This window comes from Ursus maritimus, unplaced genomic scaffold, assembly GCF_017311325.1.
Source record: "Ursus maritimus isolate PB19 unplaced genomic scaffold, ASM1731132v1 scaffold_21, whole genome shotgun sequence".
Classification (NCBI taxonomy): Eukaryota; Metazoa; Chordata; class Mammalia; order Carnivora; family Ursidae; genus Ursus; species Ursus maritimus.
In genome coordinates, this window is record NW_024424564.1 from 45,526,134 (window position 1) to 45,545,155 (window position 19,022).

Here is a 19,022-nt window from a genome sequence, read left to right on the forward strand (position 1 = left end):
TGGAGCAGGGCCCCGAGCAGGCAGGCACCTGGCCTCATTCTCCTGTGCATAAATGCCTGTGGTACCGCTGGGAGCAAATAACTCTGACACTCAAGTCTGAGGCACCATTTCCCCACACACTCGAGGCCTTCCTCCTGGTCTCTACAGGACTCCCTCCAAGTCAGAGCCAACAGGAAGCTCTCGCCAGGCCTATCAGCTGCCCCAACGCCTCCAAGGGCACGATGAGCCACCCCCGCCTCCCCTCCTTCAGCCACAGGAGGGCCCACTCTGTACCCATTTGTTCCTCTTCTGGGATGCCCATAATCCTCATGGCCTCCATGGTCTCCTGGAACATGTCCTTGTCCTGCTGCCCTGGGATGGTCACGTGTCCATTGGACAGGAAGCGGTATTTGTTGTATGGTTCCAACAGGAGATCAGCTGAAAGGGTGGAGGGCAAAGGCGGGTCAGGGAGGTGCTGTAACCAGCGCTCTAGTCAGCACCATGACCTCCAAGGTTTGGGAGAACGGAAAGCATCCCTAAAGGCCTGAGATAGCCCAGAACCGCAGAGTCGCCAGGAATATTCTCCCCTCCGTGTGAGACTGCCCTACACGTAGCCTCTGAGAGCGTCAGGGCCCCGTGACGCACAAAGGCAGACTCAACCGCCCCGGCTTTACTCTGGCATGGTCAGAACAGAAGGCCAAGGCCTCGGAAGGCTGACGTTTTCATTCCCTCCCGGGAATACGTGGCCGAAATGGGGCCACCGGCCCCCAGGCCAGGCTGCTGGGCCCGCTACTCACTCTTCAGGTGCTCCCCAGCCCCGGACAGGAGGTAGTAGAAGATGTGGAAGGTCCGTTCCTCCTTGGCTTGCCGGATGGCACGAGATTTCTCCAGAAGATCTTTGCAAATGTTAAGGAACTGTGCACGCAGGAGGAAAAGCACTTTCCCTACCCTGGTCTAAAGCAACCGAACCTCACCAGGCAGCAAATGGCAAAATAAAACAAAAGCAAACTATCTTGGCTCTCTCCTTCCGGGGGTACAGCCTGCCAAACAGCAGCTCTCACACTCGGGAGCCCTGTCTTTAAAGAGCCCCCTCTCACAAGGGCACGGAGAGCAGCATACTCTCGCCAGCAAGGCTACAAGGCCCAGCCCGGGAGAAGTAAAAGGAGCACCTCCTCCAAGCCCGCCCCTCCGGGAAGCACACTGGAGGGCCTGCATCGTCCCATCCCTTTCCAGGCACATTAACCAAGGATACAAGTCTCAATGTTGGCTCCCACAATATAGCCATTGACATCAAAGTTGATGCGAATGAATTTGCCCTAAGGAAAGACAGATGAAGGATCAGAGGCCCCCTCCTACAGCCTGAGGGACAAAAGCAAGAGACTGTCCACTTGGGAGGCCAGGGGCCCTGCACGGGCACTGCCTGGGTACTCAGGACTCAGAGGGCCACGCTGCTTACAGCCCAGGCCAGGACACGGTCAAGAGGTGCCCACGCCCCTCTGCTGAGGCGCACAAGTGTTCCCCACTCCTTGAGCTAGCCCTGGCTTCTGTCTGTGGGCTACAACGGGACAATCGGGGGGACCGGCAGGTCTCTGCCCCCCAACCCGGCTTTCTGCCACCTGGGCTGAGAAGCCACAGATGCAGGCCCACACCGAGTGGAGTGTGACCCAGCCTACTCCCCGCGACGGGCCGGGAAGGCGACGTGCACCGAAGCTGTGGGTGGGAGCCCCGGCCCCGCAAGCTGGGCACGGCTGGCCGCTACTCACGAATCGTGAGGAGTTGTCGTTCTTCACAGTCTTGGCATTCCCGAAGGCCTCCAGGATGGGGTTGGCCTGCAGCAGCTGCCGCTCCAACTCACCCTAGAAGGGAACCCAGAGGTGCCGTGAAGGCCAGGCAGTGGCTTCGGCTGTCGAACCTGCTCCACCAGGCAGGGGAGGACGGTGGCAGAGCCGTGTCTACACGCCCACCGTGCCAGGAACGGAAGCTTCCGGATGGGCTCCGGCCACGCCAGCCTTGGCCTGGCCCGTGTCACTGAGAGCAACCTTCCCACCAGGCCTTTGGAAACCTTCACTGGTTTGAACTTACTTCCTAGGACCCAACAACCAGTGTCTCCTAGGTTGCTCTCCCCGCCCTAGGAGCCCAGTAAGACGGCCCAGACCGACTGTGGAGGACGCGTCAGGAAACAGCACGTGAACCACGGAGAGGCGCCATTTCTTCTCTTGGACAGAGTCCCCACCCTCGAGGCACAATGGCTTCTCTCTGCACTCCGTGCCTCTAAGCCCCACTCAAGACCCAACAACGTTTTTTTCCTTTTCACAGGACAAGGAGAGAGAGAACTAGCTCCACAAAAGACACCAGCTCATTACATCTGTGTCCTTAACAAACACTGCATTTTCCTTGCTGGACCCTCCTGTCATCCCCCAAGCCAGCAGCCAGCATGTCAGGTGCCCAAGCGGGGGGGTCAATGAGGCCCACTAGGGGTTCCAAACTGCTTATCAATAACACCGATGAACTCTACCCGTGGTCTCATGAGACTCAGTGGATGACAACCACCCCCCATGCCTTCCTATCTCTGGGTCCTCATGAGACTCCGAGTAGGCAAAACCGGATGGCCCCATTTCACAGAAGAGAAAACTGAGGTCAAGGGACAGGACATGATTTGCCTGAGGTCACCCAGCTATCAACCAGCAAAACAGGTCCAATTCAAGTCTTCTACCTAACACCTATATCAGTCACCGCCACGTCTCCCGCCCTGCCCCAGCCCTGCTTGGGGCTCTACCCTGTCAGGTTACATCAGTTCTGGAAGCAGCCATCACCTGCCCAGGAGGCCAGGTAGTGACAGACACTGGCTGAGGAAAATTTGGCTCTCATTCACCTTAATACCTGGGTTCTCTCTAGGGGAAAAGAACATCACACAAGGGCCAGGCTGGCTTTTGTATTTATTAGCAAGGCTGGACTCAAGCCAGGATTTTCCGGGAACGGCTGCCTGTGAGTGATGAAAAGGAAAACTGGTAGTAGCAGGGCTTCCCAGGAGAGTCGTGAGGTACAGCCTTCCAGGCACACCTGCTCCAGACGAGACTCGTCTGCAGAGCCCCGAGCCAGGGCTGGAAGCCCACCAGAGACGGGAAGGGGCCCGGGCAGGCCCTCCTCCTCCAACAGCCACCCTCGGCCAGGGCTCCCCCGGGGGGCCCAGAGTCTTCTGTCTGCATGCCACACAGGTAAGTGAGGGAGGGTCAGCGGAGCCACGTGGAGGGGCAGGGGTCAAAGCCACTGAGCAGACCGTGCGTGTGTGCTTGGCACCGGCGGTCCCAGAACACGGGCCCCCCCACCCCACCTACAGGGCTCGGGCGGGCCTGTGAAGCCAGCGGAGGCAGCCCATGGAGCCCGATTTGGACAAACGCTGCTCCTCCACCCACTAAAACGTTCCTCTCCACAGGCCAGGCTGCCAGGCTGGAGCCACTCCCATTCCTGTTTCCACAGATGGATGGGACCATGGTCCCTAACAGAGCCCGCCACCGCCGGCCCCGACTTGGAAGCAAAGCTAAGGTCTCTGTTTTGGGACCACACGCTGTTGCCGTGGAACGTGGGGCCGCCAGGCCAACTAGGGAGCAGCCACTTCAGATGCCGGAGCCAGGCTCCACGCATACAACGGGGAGGGCTAAGCTATGGGGTTTTCTTTATTGACCCATAGCCGGGCACAGAAGAAACCTTTATTTTTCAATAAAATTTGCATACTATAGGACATTAGGAGGTTCTGCGGGTAGTCTGTGCTCGTAAGGTTTGGGATTATGGTTTCCAAAGGGCTTCACTGGGTGGTGTTTCTGCCAATGGCTTCCAACTAGTATATAAAAAACAGGGAGGAAGAGGAGGGCCCAACGATCACTGCTCAGGCTACAGACATAGCCCTGGAAAGTCCCTTCCCCCAAGCTGTGCCTCGCCAGCCTCCAGCCCCAGCCGAAGCCCGGCCCTCCCAGGGCAAGGTGAGGTTTTACACATTCCGGGGGTTAGTCTTGGGACAAGCGACTGGGTCGCTGCAAGGGAGGGCTCTCACCCAGTATATGCCGTGACAGGCTCCAGAACACAAGAGCTGTAAACCAAGTTCAACTGCTCGTGCCCCAGCTGTGTGTGGAAAATCACTGTACAGCTTCGGGCATGGAAATCAACTCAACTGTCAGTGGCCTTTACAACGGAGGGCCCAAGCAGTAATCGGAAGCCAGAGGCAACCTATTCAATCTCTCCAGTGGGGGACAGAGTGCCCGTCACACACTATGACCTGAGACATAGGATGTGACAAGTTTGCTCCCACTTATCACCCCACCCCCAGCACGCTGTCGCCTCCAAGTGGAGTGCCCGGGGCCTGCGACCCCTCCGAAGCTGGAGCCCCAGACAGAAGGCACATGGGTCTCCGTTCTCGCTCTGTCTCCTGTCCTGTCTCCCGTCCTCCAGGGCAGGGACTCCAAGGTCACCCTGCAGAGACCCAGGCACACACTAGGCATTCAATAAATAGCTGGAGGATGGATTTTACTGCAAATTCAAGGATGGAATAGACGACTCCTAACCTCACAATTCAGTGTTTGAAACAGGCCTCCTGAAAAGAATGGAAAATGGGGGTTGGAGAGAGGGAGCAAGAGGAACTTTATTAGTTTCTAAATATAACTCCTGACGCCCCACGGAAAAAGATTCAGAATGTCTTGAGAAGTTTGGCACATGAAAAGTTACTTTTGGTGTGATTCCAGAAGACTGTACTCATTAGGACATTCTGCAGGACACACCCCAGGTCTGCATGCAAAGAGACACACACCACTACTTACTGACACACGCTGCACACAGCTCCCCAGTAAGGGAGAGCCACGGAGACACGGCGCAGGTCCCCCCGATGCCTTGAGGGGACACCTTGGGCACTTAGATTTCACAAGGAAGCTTAGAAGTGTGTGCTTGAGAGAAAGAGAGAGTACCACACGGGCATGCTTAAGACGGATCACCCCCAACCCTGGGAAGCTCCAACTGGGCGCCTTCCGGGCACAGCTCCTGACTGGCACAGTGGCAGCAGGTGGGGGGCTGGCCACATCCATCCGCTCCGGACACTGAACGCGTGGGCCTCCAGGCGAGCAGACGCCTGCTTCACTGTGCCTCGGTCAGGGCTCGGCACGGGGCCTTCCGGCGGCCGTGCGCACAGGGATGCTCTGGGCCCGGCCAGAGTTTGCGAGGACGGCATCGGTGACGAGGCCCATACACCCGCTCTGCAGGAGCGGACATTCCAGAGTGCACGAGAGGCCACCGTGTGTCACACCCCGCCCCTTCTCCCGAGAGAGTCAGTGAGCCGAGCCTACGAGAACAGGTCTAGCCGCAGAAAGTGACAATGGTGTGGAGTGAAAAGCTGCTCAGAAAAAAAATACATAATCCAAGGGCACACGATGGGCAGAACACGCATTCCCGGTGCAGAACGTGCAGTAAACGTGCAAGGCTCACCTAGCGAGGACACTGCTGAGTTCGACCATAATCCATCAAGAGGGAGGGGGAGAAAAAGGGAAGTGAGATGACTTGCCATTGCCCTTCCTCTCTTCCCTGGGGGACTGTCCACCCAGAGGCATTTCAACAGCGGGGAAAAGCAGCGGGGACTCAAAAGCAAGGCCTGCCCGAGAGGCTTCAGGTCTCCATCAACTTGAGAACCAAGTTTTGGAATCTCTCTTCCGGCCTCGGGGGTGGAGGCCACACAGCGATTAGCTGCAAACGCCGGGAGTGCGGCTTCGCAAGCCCCGGTGGTCTCCCATTTCCACAGCAACTCAGAAAGTTAGGAGGCTGGGGCAGAAGCGGACTGGCTACCACCGGCCCCACTCCCAAGAGGGCCAAGCTGCAGCCGCCATGAAAGTGGGTCCAGCCTCTGCTCCGATCCCAAAACGCTCCAAGCCACAGATCACTAATGGCTCTTCCTTGGGAAGATCAGACGCTTCCGTGGGAGGAAGGCCCACACTCACCTGGTCCTTCTTGCTCTTGTGTGAAGAGGCCACGTGAGCCAGATACTGAATGACTTTCTTGGTGTTCTCTGTCTTGCCGGCTCCAGACTCACCCCTGCCAAGAGAGGCAAGAAAGTTCTCAGGGGAGACATGGCCAAACCCCTGAAGTCTGTCCCCTTCCCAAGGCACGCTCCACCGCCTCCCTCTCTGCTGGGCGGCAGTGAGGGACCCAACACCTAGTGGCAGAAAAGGGGACAGGCAGATAAATGCTAAGCTCTGGAATCCTCATTCTGGCCCCTTCCCATGGCCCTCTGGAGGCCCAACAGCGGGACATTCACACAGCCTGCCTGCCCTGGTCACTTGGCAACCCTTTGTGTCCAAAAGTCTCAGGAATCAGTTTTAGGCAGCTGTTGACTCGGAGGTCAAAGGCCTCATACATGTCCCTTCAAAACCACTCAAAGGAATGTTCTGTACCATCAGGTCCCCCGGCAGGCAACAGGGTTTACTGACCTCCTTGCTCAGTTCAGAGGACCAGGGCGAGCAGCCCCAGTGTCTATGGCAAAGCAGGTAGAGAAAGCCACTGTTCAGAGCCAGAAGGCATGTGCTCTGGAGGGACCAAGCCATCCCCACTGTGCTCTGCCGAGAAGACCCCTGCCTCTCTGGGCTACGAACCTCCCCGCACGGTGCACGGGGTCCTCCGGGGAGGGCGAGCAAGTCTTTGGCCCCAGAATAAAGCTCATGCGAGCAGCAGGGCGGCAGCCAACCTCCTCCCTTAAGGCCCATTCCTTGGGGAAGGGGCGGGGGCTTGACTGGGAATGTCATCCGTCAGCCTGGGTTTCCGTGGAAGCCCTCAGAGTCAGGACAAATCAGGGTGACACGAGCCCCACCACCCAGACAGAAACACTTACGTGCACAAAATGGACTGATCCTCTCGGTCTGAAACAAAGGAAAGATCCAGGTTAACTTCTGAAGAGCTGCCCGCTTCCCAGGAGCAGAAAGCCTCGCTGCTGCCCTTCCAGTAGGCCCTGCACACCCGCCGGCGACGCCGACCCGATGCCTCAGTTGGACGAGGGACATCCACAGGTGCCAGAAGCTCAGACCGCCCACCCTGGCTGCCTGTCCCGCCCCTCGGAAGCCACCTCTGGGGGGGAAGCTCCCCAGGAGTCCGCAGCCCCGAGTGCTGAGAATGGGGGTGTGGGCCAGCAGAGGGGAGGCGCGTGCAGGAGTGTGTGCTGCGGCGGACAAAGCTGGCCTTGCAATGGGACGGCCCTGGGGGCCGCGCTGCCTTGGCCACGACGTGTGTGGGCCTTGCAGACGTGTGCCTGGGGTTCCCGGAGCCCCAGGCCCCGCTGTGATGGGGAGAAGCCCCCGTGCGGCGTCTGGCACGTGGGAAGTGCTCCACGACGCCAGCTCAGGGGCAGCTCGGAAGGCACAGAAGCCTGTCAGCGCCGCTGCCTCTGACCAGTCTCTGTGACAGCCTGGGTCTCGAGGCCTGGCTGTCAGGAAGCTTCAGCGACGGGCTACAGTGGTGACTCAGTCAGCAAAGGAAGGATACAAACACCTCCTTCCCCTTGTGCGCTGGAAGCACAGGAACGTCCACACTCTGAAAGCTGAGTTTGACAAAAATGCCTGAAGGCATCGGGGCTGACCTGGTTCAGCGCGGGAGGTCCAATTTTAAGCAATAACTGAAAAGACAAACTCATTTTTTTCCCTCTTCATCCCACCCCGTGTAATACCCTCAACTCCCGGAGGTCAAACCCGCCGAATCCAGGACCAGGCTACTAATACTTGAGCTGCAGTGAGGCATTTCGATCCCGAGTCTGGGTTTCCTCGCCCATAAAATAAATATGCTACTTGCTCCCTGGCAGCATTAGCGTGGAACACAGAGAGAGCAGATGGAATGGGCCCGGCAAGTAAAGAGAATGAACTCCACAAATGGCTGCTATTTATTTCTCCATCGTGAAGTCACCATGACGGGTGGTGGCGGCACTGTCGGGGCAGTGGGAATACTAGGCAAGGAGTAAGAGAAGAGTACTAGCTGAGGAGTAATAGAGGACCACTAGTCAATCAGCAACAGAGGAGTAATAGAGGAGTACTAAGTAAGGAGTAATAACAGACTACTAGTCAGGCAGTAATAGAGTACTAGTTGAGGAGTAACAGGAGTACTAGGCAAGGAGTAGTAGAGGAGGACTAGTCACAGTTAGCAGTAGTGGTACTGCTCAAAAACCGATGGTGACCAGTGATCTGGAAGGACACGCTCACTGGCTGCCGCTGGCCGGCCAGGGCCCTGCAGAACGGGACAACGGGAGAGTGACTCATGGCTTCCTGGGTGCATGGCCTCAGGAGACGGATTTAGCTGTTCAACACCAACAGATACCACTCAGCTAGGTCTCCTGGCCAAGGCCCATCTCAGCAGGCACGCAGGGCCACTACCATCTCTTCCCCTGACTGTGGGTCACTCCGGAGGGCAAGAGGACATCCAGACAAAGAGAGGCAAAAACAAGCCTCACACCTAACACGAGCGGCAGCTGCTCCGACCCTCTTTGGCAGCCCTCCCTCTGGCCCCCTAAGATCTCAACAGTGTGGGGGGGGGCAAGGGAACTCGGCCAGACACCTTCACACACACACACATTCCCCCCACACCCTGCGCACCACCGTGGACCTGCTCCGAGCAGGCGCTGTCAGCAACCTGGCTCCCCGCTCCCCGTCTCAACTTTCCCACAAAGCCATGTCCTTCAAGACCCCTCAGCAAGGGTTGGAGGAACCCCTCCAGAGTCTCCTAAGACAGACGGGATGGGGAGGTGGCTGGGGAGGGGGGGCGAAGGGCTGGGGAAGATGGGGCCATTTCCATCGCCTGCCCCCTGAGGTCAGTGTGGCCACCGGCAAGGTCTGGACCGAGCAGGGCTGTGATCCCCGGCCCCGGCCTCCCCCGCAGCACCTCCCCGGGGCCGGCCCCAGCTGCGGGCATGTTTAGTCACCACTCGACAAGCGGGCAAGAATGTACCTGCGCATGCTGGCAAGCCATAAGGCGGCAGCAGCCGATGCTACCATAAAAGGAAACATTCCCGTCCCTTCCAGAAGGAACCGTTTTCCCAGGGCTGTCCAGGCCCCATCCCAGGGATGGCTGGAATTCCTCTAATTGTGCGAGGAGGAGTCAGATGCTGGGCTGCTGAACAACAGGAAGCAGAGCCCACACACACACACACACACACACACACTCAGGCGCACGTGTGCAGACACACATGCACACACACACCCCCACACACACACACACACGGGCACGCGCACACAGGTGCACGTGTGCGGACACACATGCACACAGACATGGACAAGCTGTGTGGGGACACATGTGGGCATGCACAGACACATGCATGGACACAGCTGTACATGAGCACATGTACAGAGACACAAGTGCGCACACAAAAAGACGCACGTATGTATGGGTGTGCACACAGGTGCACATACAGCTGTGTGCGTGAGTACACACACAGAGGCCTGCACACACTTCAATTTCCCATTCTAGACCCAAACTCCATGCAATCTCCATCCACCCCACCATCTCCAGTCCTTCCTCTCCTGCCCTTTCACCTCCCATCCCTGAAGCACCAGGGTCAACACAGCCGAAAAGGCAACACGCCCCTACTTTCATTTTACACTTTAAAGAAGCCTTACTTCACTTTGCCAGATTATTCTTCTGGGCAAATGCTTCTGCAGAGGAAAACCGATAGAGGCCCCTCTTGTCTCCTCAGCTCTTGTCCCCAACACTCGGCACCCCAAATCCACCTGCCTGCAGTGAAGGACCCTGTGGCCCCATAAGTCTGGAAAGGTCTTTTCAATTCTTACAGTGGGTTTGGGTCTGTTATCTTGTGGTCTCACGATAACCCGAAGCAGTGCATAAGGCAGACGCTGTCCCTGGTTTGCATGTGTCTCTTCTCACAGCACTTCTGGATTTGTTCCGGAGCTCAGAAGCATCTGCTCTGGGTACTGGCATGGTTAGAATTCTCATTAACCAGTAAGCTCTCTGCCTCAGTTTACTCTGCCACACCCCCCGTGCATTCCAGCGGGGACCCTCCTTAACACCCACTCCCTCGGCCCTTCCCCACACGGTCGGTCACCTCACAGCCCACAGACACGCCAGAGTTCAGCCCGCTCTGTTCTGACTGAAGTCCTTACTTGGGCCTATCAGGACTGAAGGCTTATTTGCAAATGCCCTTCCTTCCGCCACACCAGGAGACAGCCAGCCAGACAGGAACCCCACAGCCCAGAACCACAGGAGTGCACCCGCCAGGGACAACCCAGTTCTGGGAAACGGGTTCCTTGCCGGGATGAAGGCGTTAGCCTGACTGAGGCCCCTGAGACCCTCCTACCTGGTCCCTGACTTGGTGGGAGTTGGGGAGAGACAGGACTATGAATCTCTCTAGAGTGGTTTCCAACTCTTTAGAGAAGCAGCAGCCTTTCCTCAGATAAAATCTTCTCAAATTCCCCATTTGAAGAACAGGAGATAAACACCAGAGCTGCCTGGGTGGTGGAGACAGGACTCATCAGAGCACACTTACACAACCACTGTCCAGGCGTCCAGAGCAGCGACAGAAGGGAGAGGCCAGCGTTCTGATTTCTGCTTTGCACTCCCCCCGGAGATGCCTGCCCCTTGACCTCTCAGAATCAGAGGCCAGGGCCTCACCAGCAGGGCTGCTCTAAGGACCGAAAGACAACGGTGCCTGAAGCACGTAGTATAGCACAGGCGCCTGGAAACACCGTTCTTAATAACCCCAGGCCCTTTGCACCTCCAGAGCTCGCCACTGTGCACCCTCCACAGAAAAACAACAAAACAGGTTTTAAGTTACATGTTCAGTAATGAGGCCATTCCCTCTCCTGATTTTATTTTAAACCCCAAATGCCCCGAGGCCTTTCAGAGCTGATACAGACATCCAATGCAGACAGGTGTTTCCAGCCAGCTCGGAAGGCCCGGCTCGGGTGAGAGAAGGGGAAACCCGACCCTAGGTATCTCACCCCAGGTACAGACTTATGCTAGGGGCTTTATTTATCGCTCACTTCCTCAGTGAGAGAAGCTGCTGATTCTTGTCCATAAAAGGCCACAAGGCTCACAGAGCGGTGACATCAGCCCCGACAGGAAGTACAGAAGGAAGAGACCGGGCCTGGTCCTGGTCCACCAACAGCCGCTGCTGGGACTGACTCATCAAATGCTCACTGAGATAAGGCTTCCCAGGGTTCCTGTGGGGCTGCTCTCGGGGTCACACCTGGAATAGCGCCCTGCCCTCGGGACCCATCTTCAGGTCAACCAGGCTTCTTGAAACATGGACATGGGCCAAGAAAAAAGGAAACCTAAGGGCAGGTTCAGATGGGGTGACACGCCAGCGTGGGGTGAGGCTGATGGGGTGACCCATGACCAACGGGCCTCAACTTTCCACCACTCTGGGGTCGCTCACCGTGTGAACCCCCCTGCTTCCCACTGCCTGGGACAGGAAGCATCAGGCTCCCCAGGGCCAATTCCTGGACTCCAGAGTGAGTTACCCCCGTGAGTGTCAGGGTCTCATGTGCCAAAATGCAAAGGCTTCCACAAAGTCTGAAACGTGGAAAGACCTGTGGATTCAAGCTCAGAACTCGGGGGCTGGGGAGGCCCTGGGCCACCAGCAGCATGCCTCAGCACTGCAGAGAAGGAGCCATCTACTCTCTCAGGAAGTGTTCTGGGGGCCTTACCAACCCATCTGGGACATTCCCCAAAGCCAGCCCCCTTCACAAGCTTGGGTTACAGGCGCTTGGGAGGCGAGTCGAGAAGTGAGAAAAGCAAGTGTGGATTGACGCTCCGTGTCAGCACAGGCTCCGGCCTCCCTGGGTCCTGGAGCCTCTGGCAGCCTGCCTGCCGAGCCATCCCCCCCCCCCCCCGCTGCCCCCGCCGGTGGCTCCCAGGCACTCAGCGTGGTCGCTGGCACTGTTCTCTCCGCAGCACAAAGGTAGGCCCAGACCAGGGAGGTGCTGGATCGGCAGCAACCCCAGCCAGAAAGCAGCTGGACTTGGCCCAATGTCTCCACCCACACACTCCCCCAGGTGAGGCCGTGGCTGAACCCCGCGGAGGAGGCCCAGGTCTCCAGTTGCAGGAGGCCGGGAACAGACACCTCCCCCATCAGGCATCCTGGATAATTAGAAAGAAGCCCCAGGGACTGCACTTAACCCTCATTATGGTAGAGGGCAGGCGAGGCCCCAAACCAGCCCCGTCCCAGCCGGAATGCACCCAGCTGCTCACAGGTGAGCCCCCAGCGCACAGGCCGACCTGCCAAAAACCACTGCTGGTTGCTCAGACACCTTGTCCACGGGCGGGGCTGGGAGTGAGAATGTTCTCTGTGTGGGGCTGCTGTGGAGACAGCTCTGACAGGTTTGTCAGGCTGGAGGGAAATTCGAAAGTCACATGTGAGTGCTGACAGCCCACAGCAAATGCCACCGGGAGGCTCCAAGAGACCAGACAGCGGGAGGTCAGTCTGCCTTGCTCTTAAACCACATTCTGCTCAGGGAGCAATAGGAGAGAGAGGCAGGGGGGCCCAGCTGAGTCTCATACAAGCCCCAGTTTACAGCTCTGCAGAGCGCTGTCGGGGAAGGACGAAGGGAGCACAGGAAGGAAGGACAACAGGACCCTGGGAATAAGGTGACCACCAGGCAAAGCTCAGGACACACCTGGCTCCAAGTCAGAGCACAAACAGGCCCGGCTTTCTGAAATGCCCCCCATGATGAGTTTCATTCGGCTTGCTGGCTAATGGCAGGAACAGCTATGCTAGGAGGCGAACAGTAATGGCACATAGAGATGCATCCTGAAGAAGGCAGTGGCTGCAATTGCCTTGAGAAGGGCCATCGAACGCAATGAAAAGCGTGTTGTTAACTGTTAGGCCAGATTTCGTTCCTGGGGCACGACCTCTGTCCTTGGCTTTCAGCTTAGACCTTGGCCCTACTGTATGTGTGGACCAGCTCAAGGTAGAGACCAGATCTCACCCATCGAGTCACAAAGTCTGGCTAGAATGACACCCTGGGCCCCGACCAGCACGACTACTGGCCAAAAGAACACCAAGGATCCTCAGAGTTTATTGCAAAGGTGGACACTTGATCCAAAAGGCCTTGGTCAAGACCAAAGGAATTTTACAGAAGCCACTTAGAGAATCCTGCCTTTCACACCTGCAGACCTCAGCTCTCTTCTCTTTAGTTTTAGAGAATTAGTCTTGCTCTCTCATCTGACAGCTTAATTCCAGAAATCAGGCAGGGGAAGGAAAGCAACCCTTTTCTCTGAACACACCAACGTTCAGTCCTGACCTCTTGGCACAAGGTTTCTTCTGGAGTCTCAGAGCCAGAACTTGAGAGAACAGGAAAAACGGCTGGTAAGCAGCGTTCACAGGGAGCGAGGGAGGAACATGCCCGGGGAGGTTAAACACACAAAGCGGCTCAGCCATTACAGACTTTGCAGGTGACTTCTGACTGTTTGTTGGGGGAGGGGGGAGGGTCAGAGAGACATTGAGCCAACTTTTCGACCACCCTCAAAATTTCAGGGTCCAGGAGGGTACTTCATTCTTGTCCCCCACTTCGGGTGGCCCAGCGCAGAACACAGCGGGCCTACTGGGTTGAATTAAAAACCAAACAGAAAAGTAAGCCTAAATAAAGCTGCATCCCTGAAAAGGACCCATGAGCCACAGATTCCTCTTCTAGAAAGAAGATTTTACAGAACTGAGACTGACAGGCATGACGACCACATTATAATTAAGCAGCCTCATTCCGAGGACCGGCTTTTCTTGGGGGGGGTGGGGGGCCTGACAAAGGAGCCTCCCTGTCCAGGCTCCCCTGGGCCCAGGGCTGCGGGTCACAGCGCAGCCCCCCGGGGTCCCCCACACACATCGACAGAGGATCCCTTCACAGTGGCGCCGAAGGGCCACCTCCCAAGGGCACAATGGTCTCCTGAAGCCCCACCGAAGCCACGTCGGCCCGCTCGGGGCGTGGACGAGATGGGACACGTTGGAGACCGCGCTGCCCGCGCACGCCCGTGTGCTATGAGGCCACGGCAGGGAGGCGGCTGACAAGTCACTTCCTGTGCATGTGGCCACCAGGAGCCCCAACTCTCACAGGCTGCTCCTGGAGGAGATTAAGAAGCCCGCCTGGAGGAAGCATTTGGTTATCACCTGCATTAAACAAGTGGGAGCTTGGAGGGAAAGAATGGGGGGGGGGGCGCGCAGGAGAGGGTTCAGTCAAGAAGCTGCATTTCCAGGCTCTCACAGTGACCTTCCAGGGGGCGTGCATTCATTACAAGCCAGGCATCGTACACACGCACCTTGTGTCATCCCTGCGATGACCCTCCCGGTAGAGGGTCAGGAAAGGAGGCCAACAAGGAAAGGAGGCTCAGTGAAAGTGGCCCCCAGTCAGGCCAGAACGCACAGAGCCAGGCTCCAACCCAAACCTCGTGCAAACCCAGCACGCGCTTCTCCGCACACCTCTTGCCCACAAGGCAAGCCGCTCCCAAGGCTAAGGCTCACGGCGGCCCAGCACACTGGTGCTGGTGACCCACCGTGGAGGTGCCGTGTCATCGGTCCAAGGCCCTCACACTGGCCCCGCAGCCCCAGGCCAGCTGGGGCTCCCTGCTCGGGCCGGGCTCTCTCCCTCCTCCTCAAGTTCCCTTCCCTGCCCCTCAGGACCTCCTCGGGGTGGGGCCAGGTGTGGCGTTCAGTGACCGTGTGCAGGCCGGGAGCACGACCCTCTGGGGTGGGCACTTGGGGCCTGGCTCCGAACCTCCCTGCTGACAGCGGGGCCTTTGTGTGCGGCGGCGGCAGGGCTCTCTGGCAGGGCCCGAGCCTCCTGGCCAGCGCATTTCTGCTCCCGTGGAGTCCTCCCATCTGCGGCTTCCTCAGCCGCCTGTCCTGGTGAGTATGTTCGCAGTCATGCTTCACTGTACCCTCGAAGCATCTCCCCAGTGCCTCACCCACATGGCGCTTTCTCCCCCCCCCACCCCCAAAAGGCCTTGGAAAGCAGACAGCTCCACGGGAGCAACTGGCAGGGAGTGTGGAGAGGGAGTGAGGGCCTCCAGCCAGCCAGCCAGCAGCCCTCCAAACAGCAGCCCGAGAACAAGGGGCAACGGTGCTCCTGCGGGACAGGCACCGGGAGGGACGGCCATCAGGACACCCCAGCTTCTGGGGCTGACTCTGCGGGCACTGGACAAGTCAGGTAACATTTACTTCTGGGCCTATCCCTTCACCTGGGAACAAGAAGGATCACACCCAGATGGGAAGGCAGCGCTAGAATTCCACCCCTTGTTGACCCACGAAGGTCCATCAACCCCTGACAACTCGGACACACCGGACACAGCAAGTGCTTGGAGACCAGCTGCTCCCCGGGCAGCTTCCGCCGAGAAGCAGAGGTGGGACTTGCACGGAGCAGAGGGATAAATAGTTCTCAGATTAGCTGAGGCCTGGAATGAAGGCAGACCCTGCTGCCACCCCCCCCCAGAAATGCTGGGAGCTCATTAAAATCCCATGAAGTCACCCAAAGTGAACCAAACCTGGCATTCTACCCAATCAACAGAGAAGAGGTTTTCTTCTCCTTTCACTGGAGAAGAGGACTCTGCTCAAGTGGGATCCTTTAACGGGTCGGTTCTCCTCTCAGAACACGCACACACCCTTTCCCCCAGAGGGAGACCCGGGAAGGCCAGGTCCCAAAGGAAGCCAGGAGCGCCATTCCCCAACCCAGTCACACCTTCTATAGGCCATGCGCTGCTCCTGCCCCGGGACAGGCCCCCATGGGGCTGTCCTCTGCCTGGCGAGGGACAGCCACACCGTTCATGCTCCTCCTCCACGCTTCGGGCAGCTCGACGTGCCTTCACAGAATCCCCAAGGCAGGAAGACCCACTAATGGCCAGGACAACGCATTAACCAAACAGAAAAGCCCGGGTTGGGAGGGTGAGCCAACCAAGTCACCACAACTTTAATTAAACCCAAGGTCGAGCGTGAAAACAAACAGAACCGCCCGGCACATCTAGGCTGCCCTAGAACCACTTACTGACACATACCGCCAGCATTTCCACGGGATTCGACCTCGGCGGCCACGCCTTCCCCCAAACTCCCAAAACGCCTGACACCTGCTGCGGCCGAGCTGGCACAGGCGTGGGGAGCAGCTGTCTCGTTACATAGCTACGGCCCCAGGTGTCTGGGTACAAACACGTCTCGTCCCTCCACCTGGAGGGCCAGCGCCTCCAGTGCCAGAATCATGTACTGGACCTCCAGGTGTTCTGGCACTTTCTACCTCCTACCTCCACGGACGAATCCAGGGTGCCAAACGCTGCTATGCCCCAGCCCGTGCCCACGGCAGACAGCACTCATCTATCCCAACATTCCTTGGCACTGAGTCTCAGATCCTTGGCAAGCCAGGGCCAGAGGCACTATTGATCCATGGGAGTCCACACTCAATAAAACTAATCTGCAGGGCTTAGTCAGGTGCTTCTCAAGTGGGGGCAGTTCTGCCCTTCGGGGAGCATCTGGTGGCAACGTCTGGGGACATTTTTGGTTGTCACCATGGAGAGAGAGGGAGCCAATGGCATCTAGTGGGTTGAGGCCAGGTTACTGCTGAAGACCCTACGACGCACGGGACAAGGCCCCCACCCCCAAGAGAGGGTTCTCCTGGGGCCAAAGTCAAGAGCTGCCAAGTCTGAGAAGCCCTGGCTTAGTCTGGCAAACAGGTAGAGTGATCATATAATTTATCATCCAAACTGGGCTGCTTCTGAAAGTGAAACTGAACACTATTAATACTAACTGCAGGACAACAGGCACACATCAGGACGACAGGCAGACCAGAGCGTTTAAGAGATGAAAGACAGCGAGGTCCCAGCAACAGGCAAAGAGCTCATCTCCTAAAAGTCCCCAAAGACACCAACTACCCTACTTGGCTAGTACGTCATAAGCCACAGGCAGTTCAGGGAGGAAACCGTTTCCTAGTTCCTATTTAGAGAAAAAGCAGAAAAGGAACAGTCTGGCTATGCCTTTTCAGAGGCGAATGGCAGAGAGCAACCCTGTTTTCCCGCAGAGCCAGTACTAAGGAGCTCATCCTCGAGGCCCACTGATCCTGAGGCACCACCGTCCACACCTGACTTAGGGCGAGAACCACGGCTCCTCTCTGGAATTTTCTTTTACTGATGAACCTTCTTATCATAATGGGAGTAACTTCTGTTAATTAACTTCCTCCCTGCTCCAAGAACAAGAAACCTGTTGCTAACTGCTCTGCAGGTCAGCCGTGTACAGCGAGAAGGGACCTGGAAATGTTCTCAGTTGGTCCCCATGGGGGCTCAGGGCTGCAGCAAGTCCCACATTACACAGAGGGGAGGGAAAGGCTCGCAGGCTGAGGGCTAGAACTTACAGGGACCCTGCACTCGCACAGATCATTCTGGTTTCCTGGGACCACAATGGATTTCCACCCCTGGTCTCCAAAGGATGAAGCAGCTGCCCACTTGCTCTCATCATTTGGGGAGCCCCCTGCTTCCTGTCAAGGCCATTCTGTTACAGCCCAGACTTCCTGGTCAACACAAAGGAAGCTCCAACCCTCTGCTGATCCCTTTCTTTCTTTCAATGACCTCCAAACTGCTGCGCTAACTTTCGCCCCTCAAATTTTTTTATTGGTGGGTAAAAACTGGACAAATCTTTTAGGAAGGAGTCATGCGGACTGTCAGAAGAAGGCTGGGAGTCCAGTTCCAAGGACTCCAGGTACCGGTGCCGTGCTCTGCGTCACGACGTTGTTCCTGCCATAATGGCTTGCCTGAAAGTGAGTGAAGCCCGCGTGCTAGAAAACCGTTCAAATCCAGGATCCAAGGGTGGGCACACGCCCTAATTCAGCAGCACAGAGCTCAGGAAGACTCCAGGACAAACTTGCACCAGGCCAATTAAGACAGCAAGGAGAAAACTGACCCATAACCTCTAGAGACACAGATTCGGGCTCTTCTGGAATCTCACAGAATACTCTCCCACCAGACTGCTTTAGTTAGCACTTTGAAACAGACATCCTACTCTGAAACGAAAGAGTTGGCTTCCTCCAGAAATTTTCATAGACATAAACAGAAGCCAAAGGCTAGGCCAAACTTGTACGTCCTGCATAATTCATCAAGCTTGGCAATGAAACGCCTTCCCCACAACGCTGTGTGTACAATATGAGACAGACCCGCTCACTGCCCCTTCAAACCACTACACCTGGGATAAAGTTTGCTAATGCGACAAGGTTCTGGACCACTGCTGCCCAGCTTCATCGCAAAGTTTAAAGGATGAAATCATGCACGTATACGAGGATTTGAGGGACCACTATCGATACAAGGTTGTGAGCACACAGCCCCTCCTGGAAGATGGACTTGACTGGGAATTACATGAAATGCTACCATATGCCAAGCACCTGGCCGAGCTTGAAATATAAAGGCAACGTGGGCCCCATCCACGTCTAGGAGAGAAAAGCAAACGTGTAAACACCTATGTCAAATAAAGTATCACCAAACCTAGCCCAGACATCCTCCCTGGAGGGCAAGCATGCTTCAGTCTTGTCTTTAACAAGAGGTGAGGGACCTGCCAGGCACTGCAAGCAGCTGGCACGGGGAAGACGGCTGGACGCAGAAAGGCCTGGGAGAGAAACGTAAGCAGGTCCACGTGGCGGCGAAGTTAGGGGTAGGCGGGAAGCCAATTACAAAGGGCACTACGTGCTGCTAGCGGGTTCAGGGGTTACTACCTCTGAGGCCACAAGGAGCCTTTTCAAGATTTTTCAAGATTTCAAATCAGGGGGTTTGATCAGATTTACATTCTAGAAAGATGACCCTCTGCTCAAAGTAGAAGGAGGGCTCTATGAAGAGAGAAGGTTAGGAAGTCACTGCGACAGTGCAAGCGGGGTCAGGGCCATGGGGTAAAAGAGGGGCAAGGGAGTCGGAAATATGAAGAGAGAGAAAATCTAGAGATGGTGCTGACAGACTTGAGAAAAGGAGGGAGACAGAGCAGAGAGTGGAGGAGTGGCCAGGCTCTGGGCCTGGGTGGCTGGGTGGCTGGAGAAATGGCAGCCAGGAGCAAGGGGCTGGCGTCGATCAGGCGACAG

The 19,022-nt window shown here is 56.9% G+C and overlaps 1 protein-coding gene across 1 annotated transcript in view; it reads right to left on the bottom strand.

The window, feature by feature from the left end:
• The window catches only part of MYH9 (myosin heavy chain 9), an 89,426-nt gene that overhangs the window by 33,741 nt on the left and 36,663 nt on the right, over positions 1-19,022 (bottom strand). Inside the window, 6 exon segments of the mRNA XM_040637468.1 lie at positions 274-417; positions 777-875; positions 1,232-1,295; positions 1,743-1,835; positions 5,952-6,045; positions 6,839-6,866. Of these exon segments, the coding sequence (XP_040493402.1) occupies positions 274-417; positions 777-875; positions 1,232-1,295; positions 1,743-1,835; positions 5,952-6,045; positions 6,839-6,866 (522 nt within the window).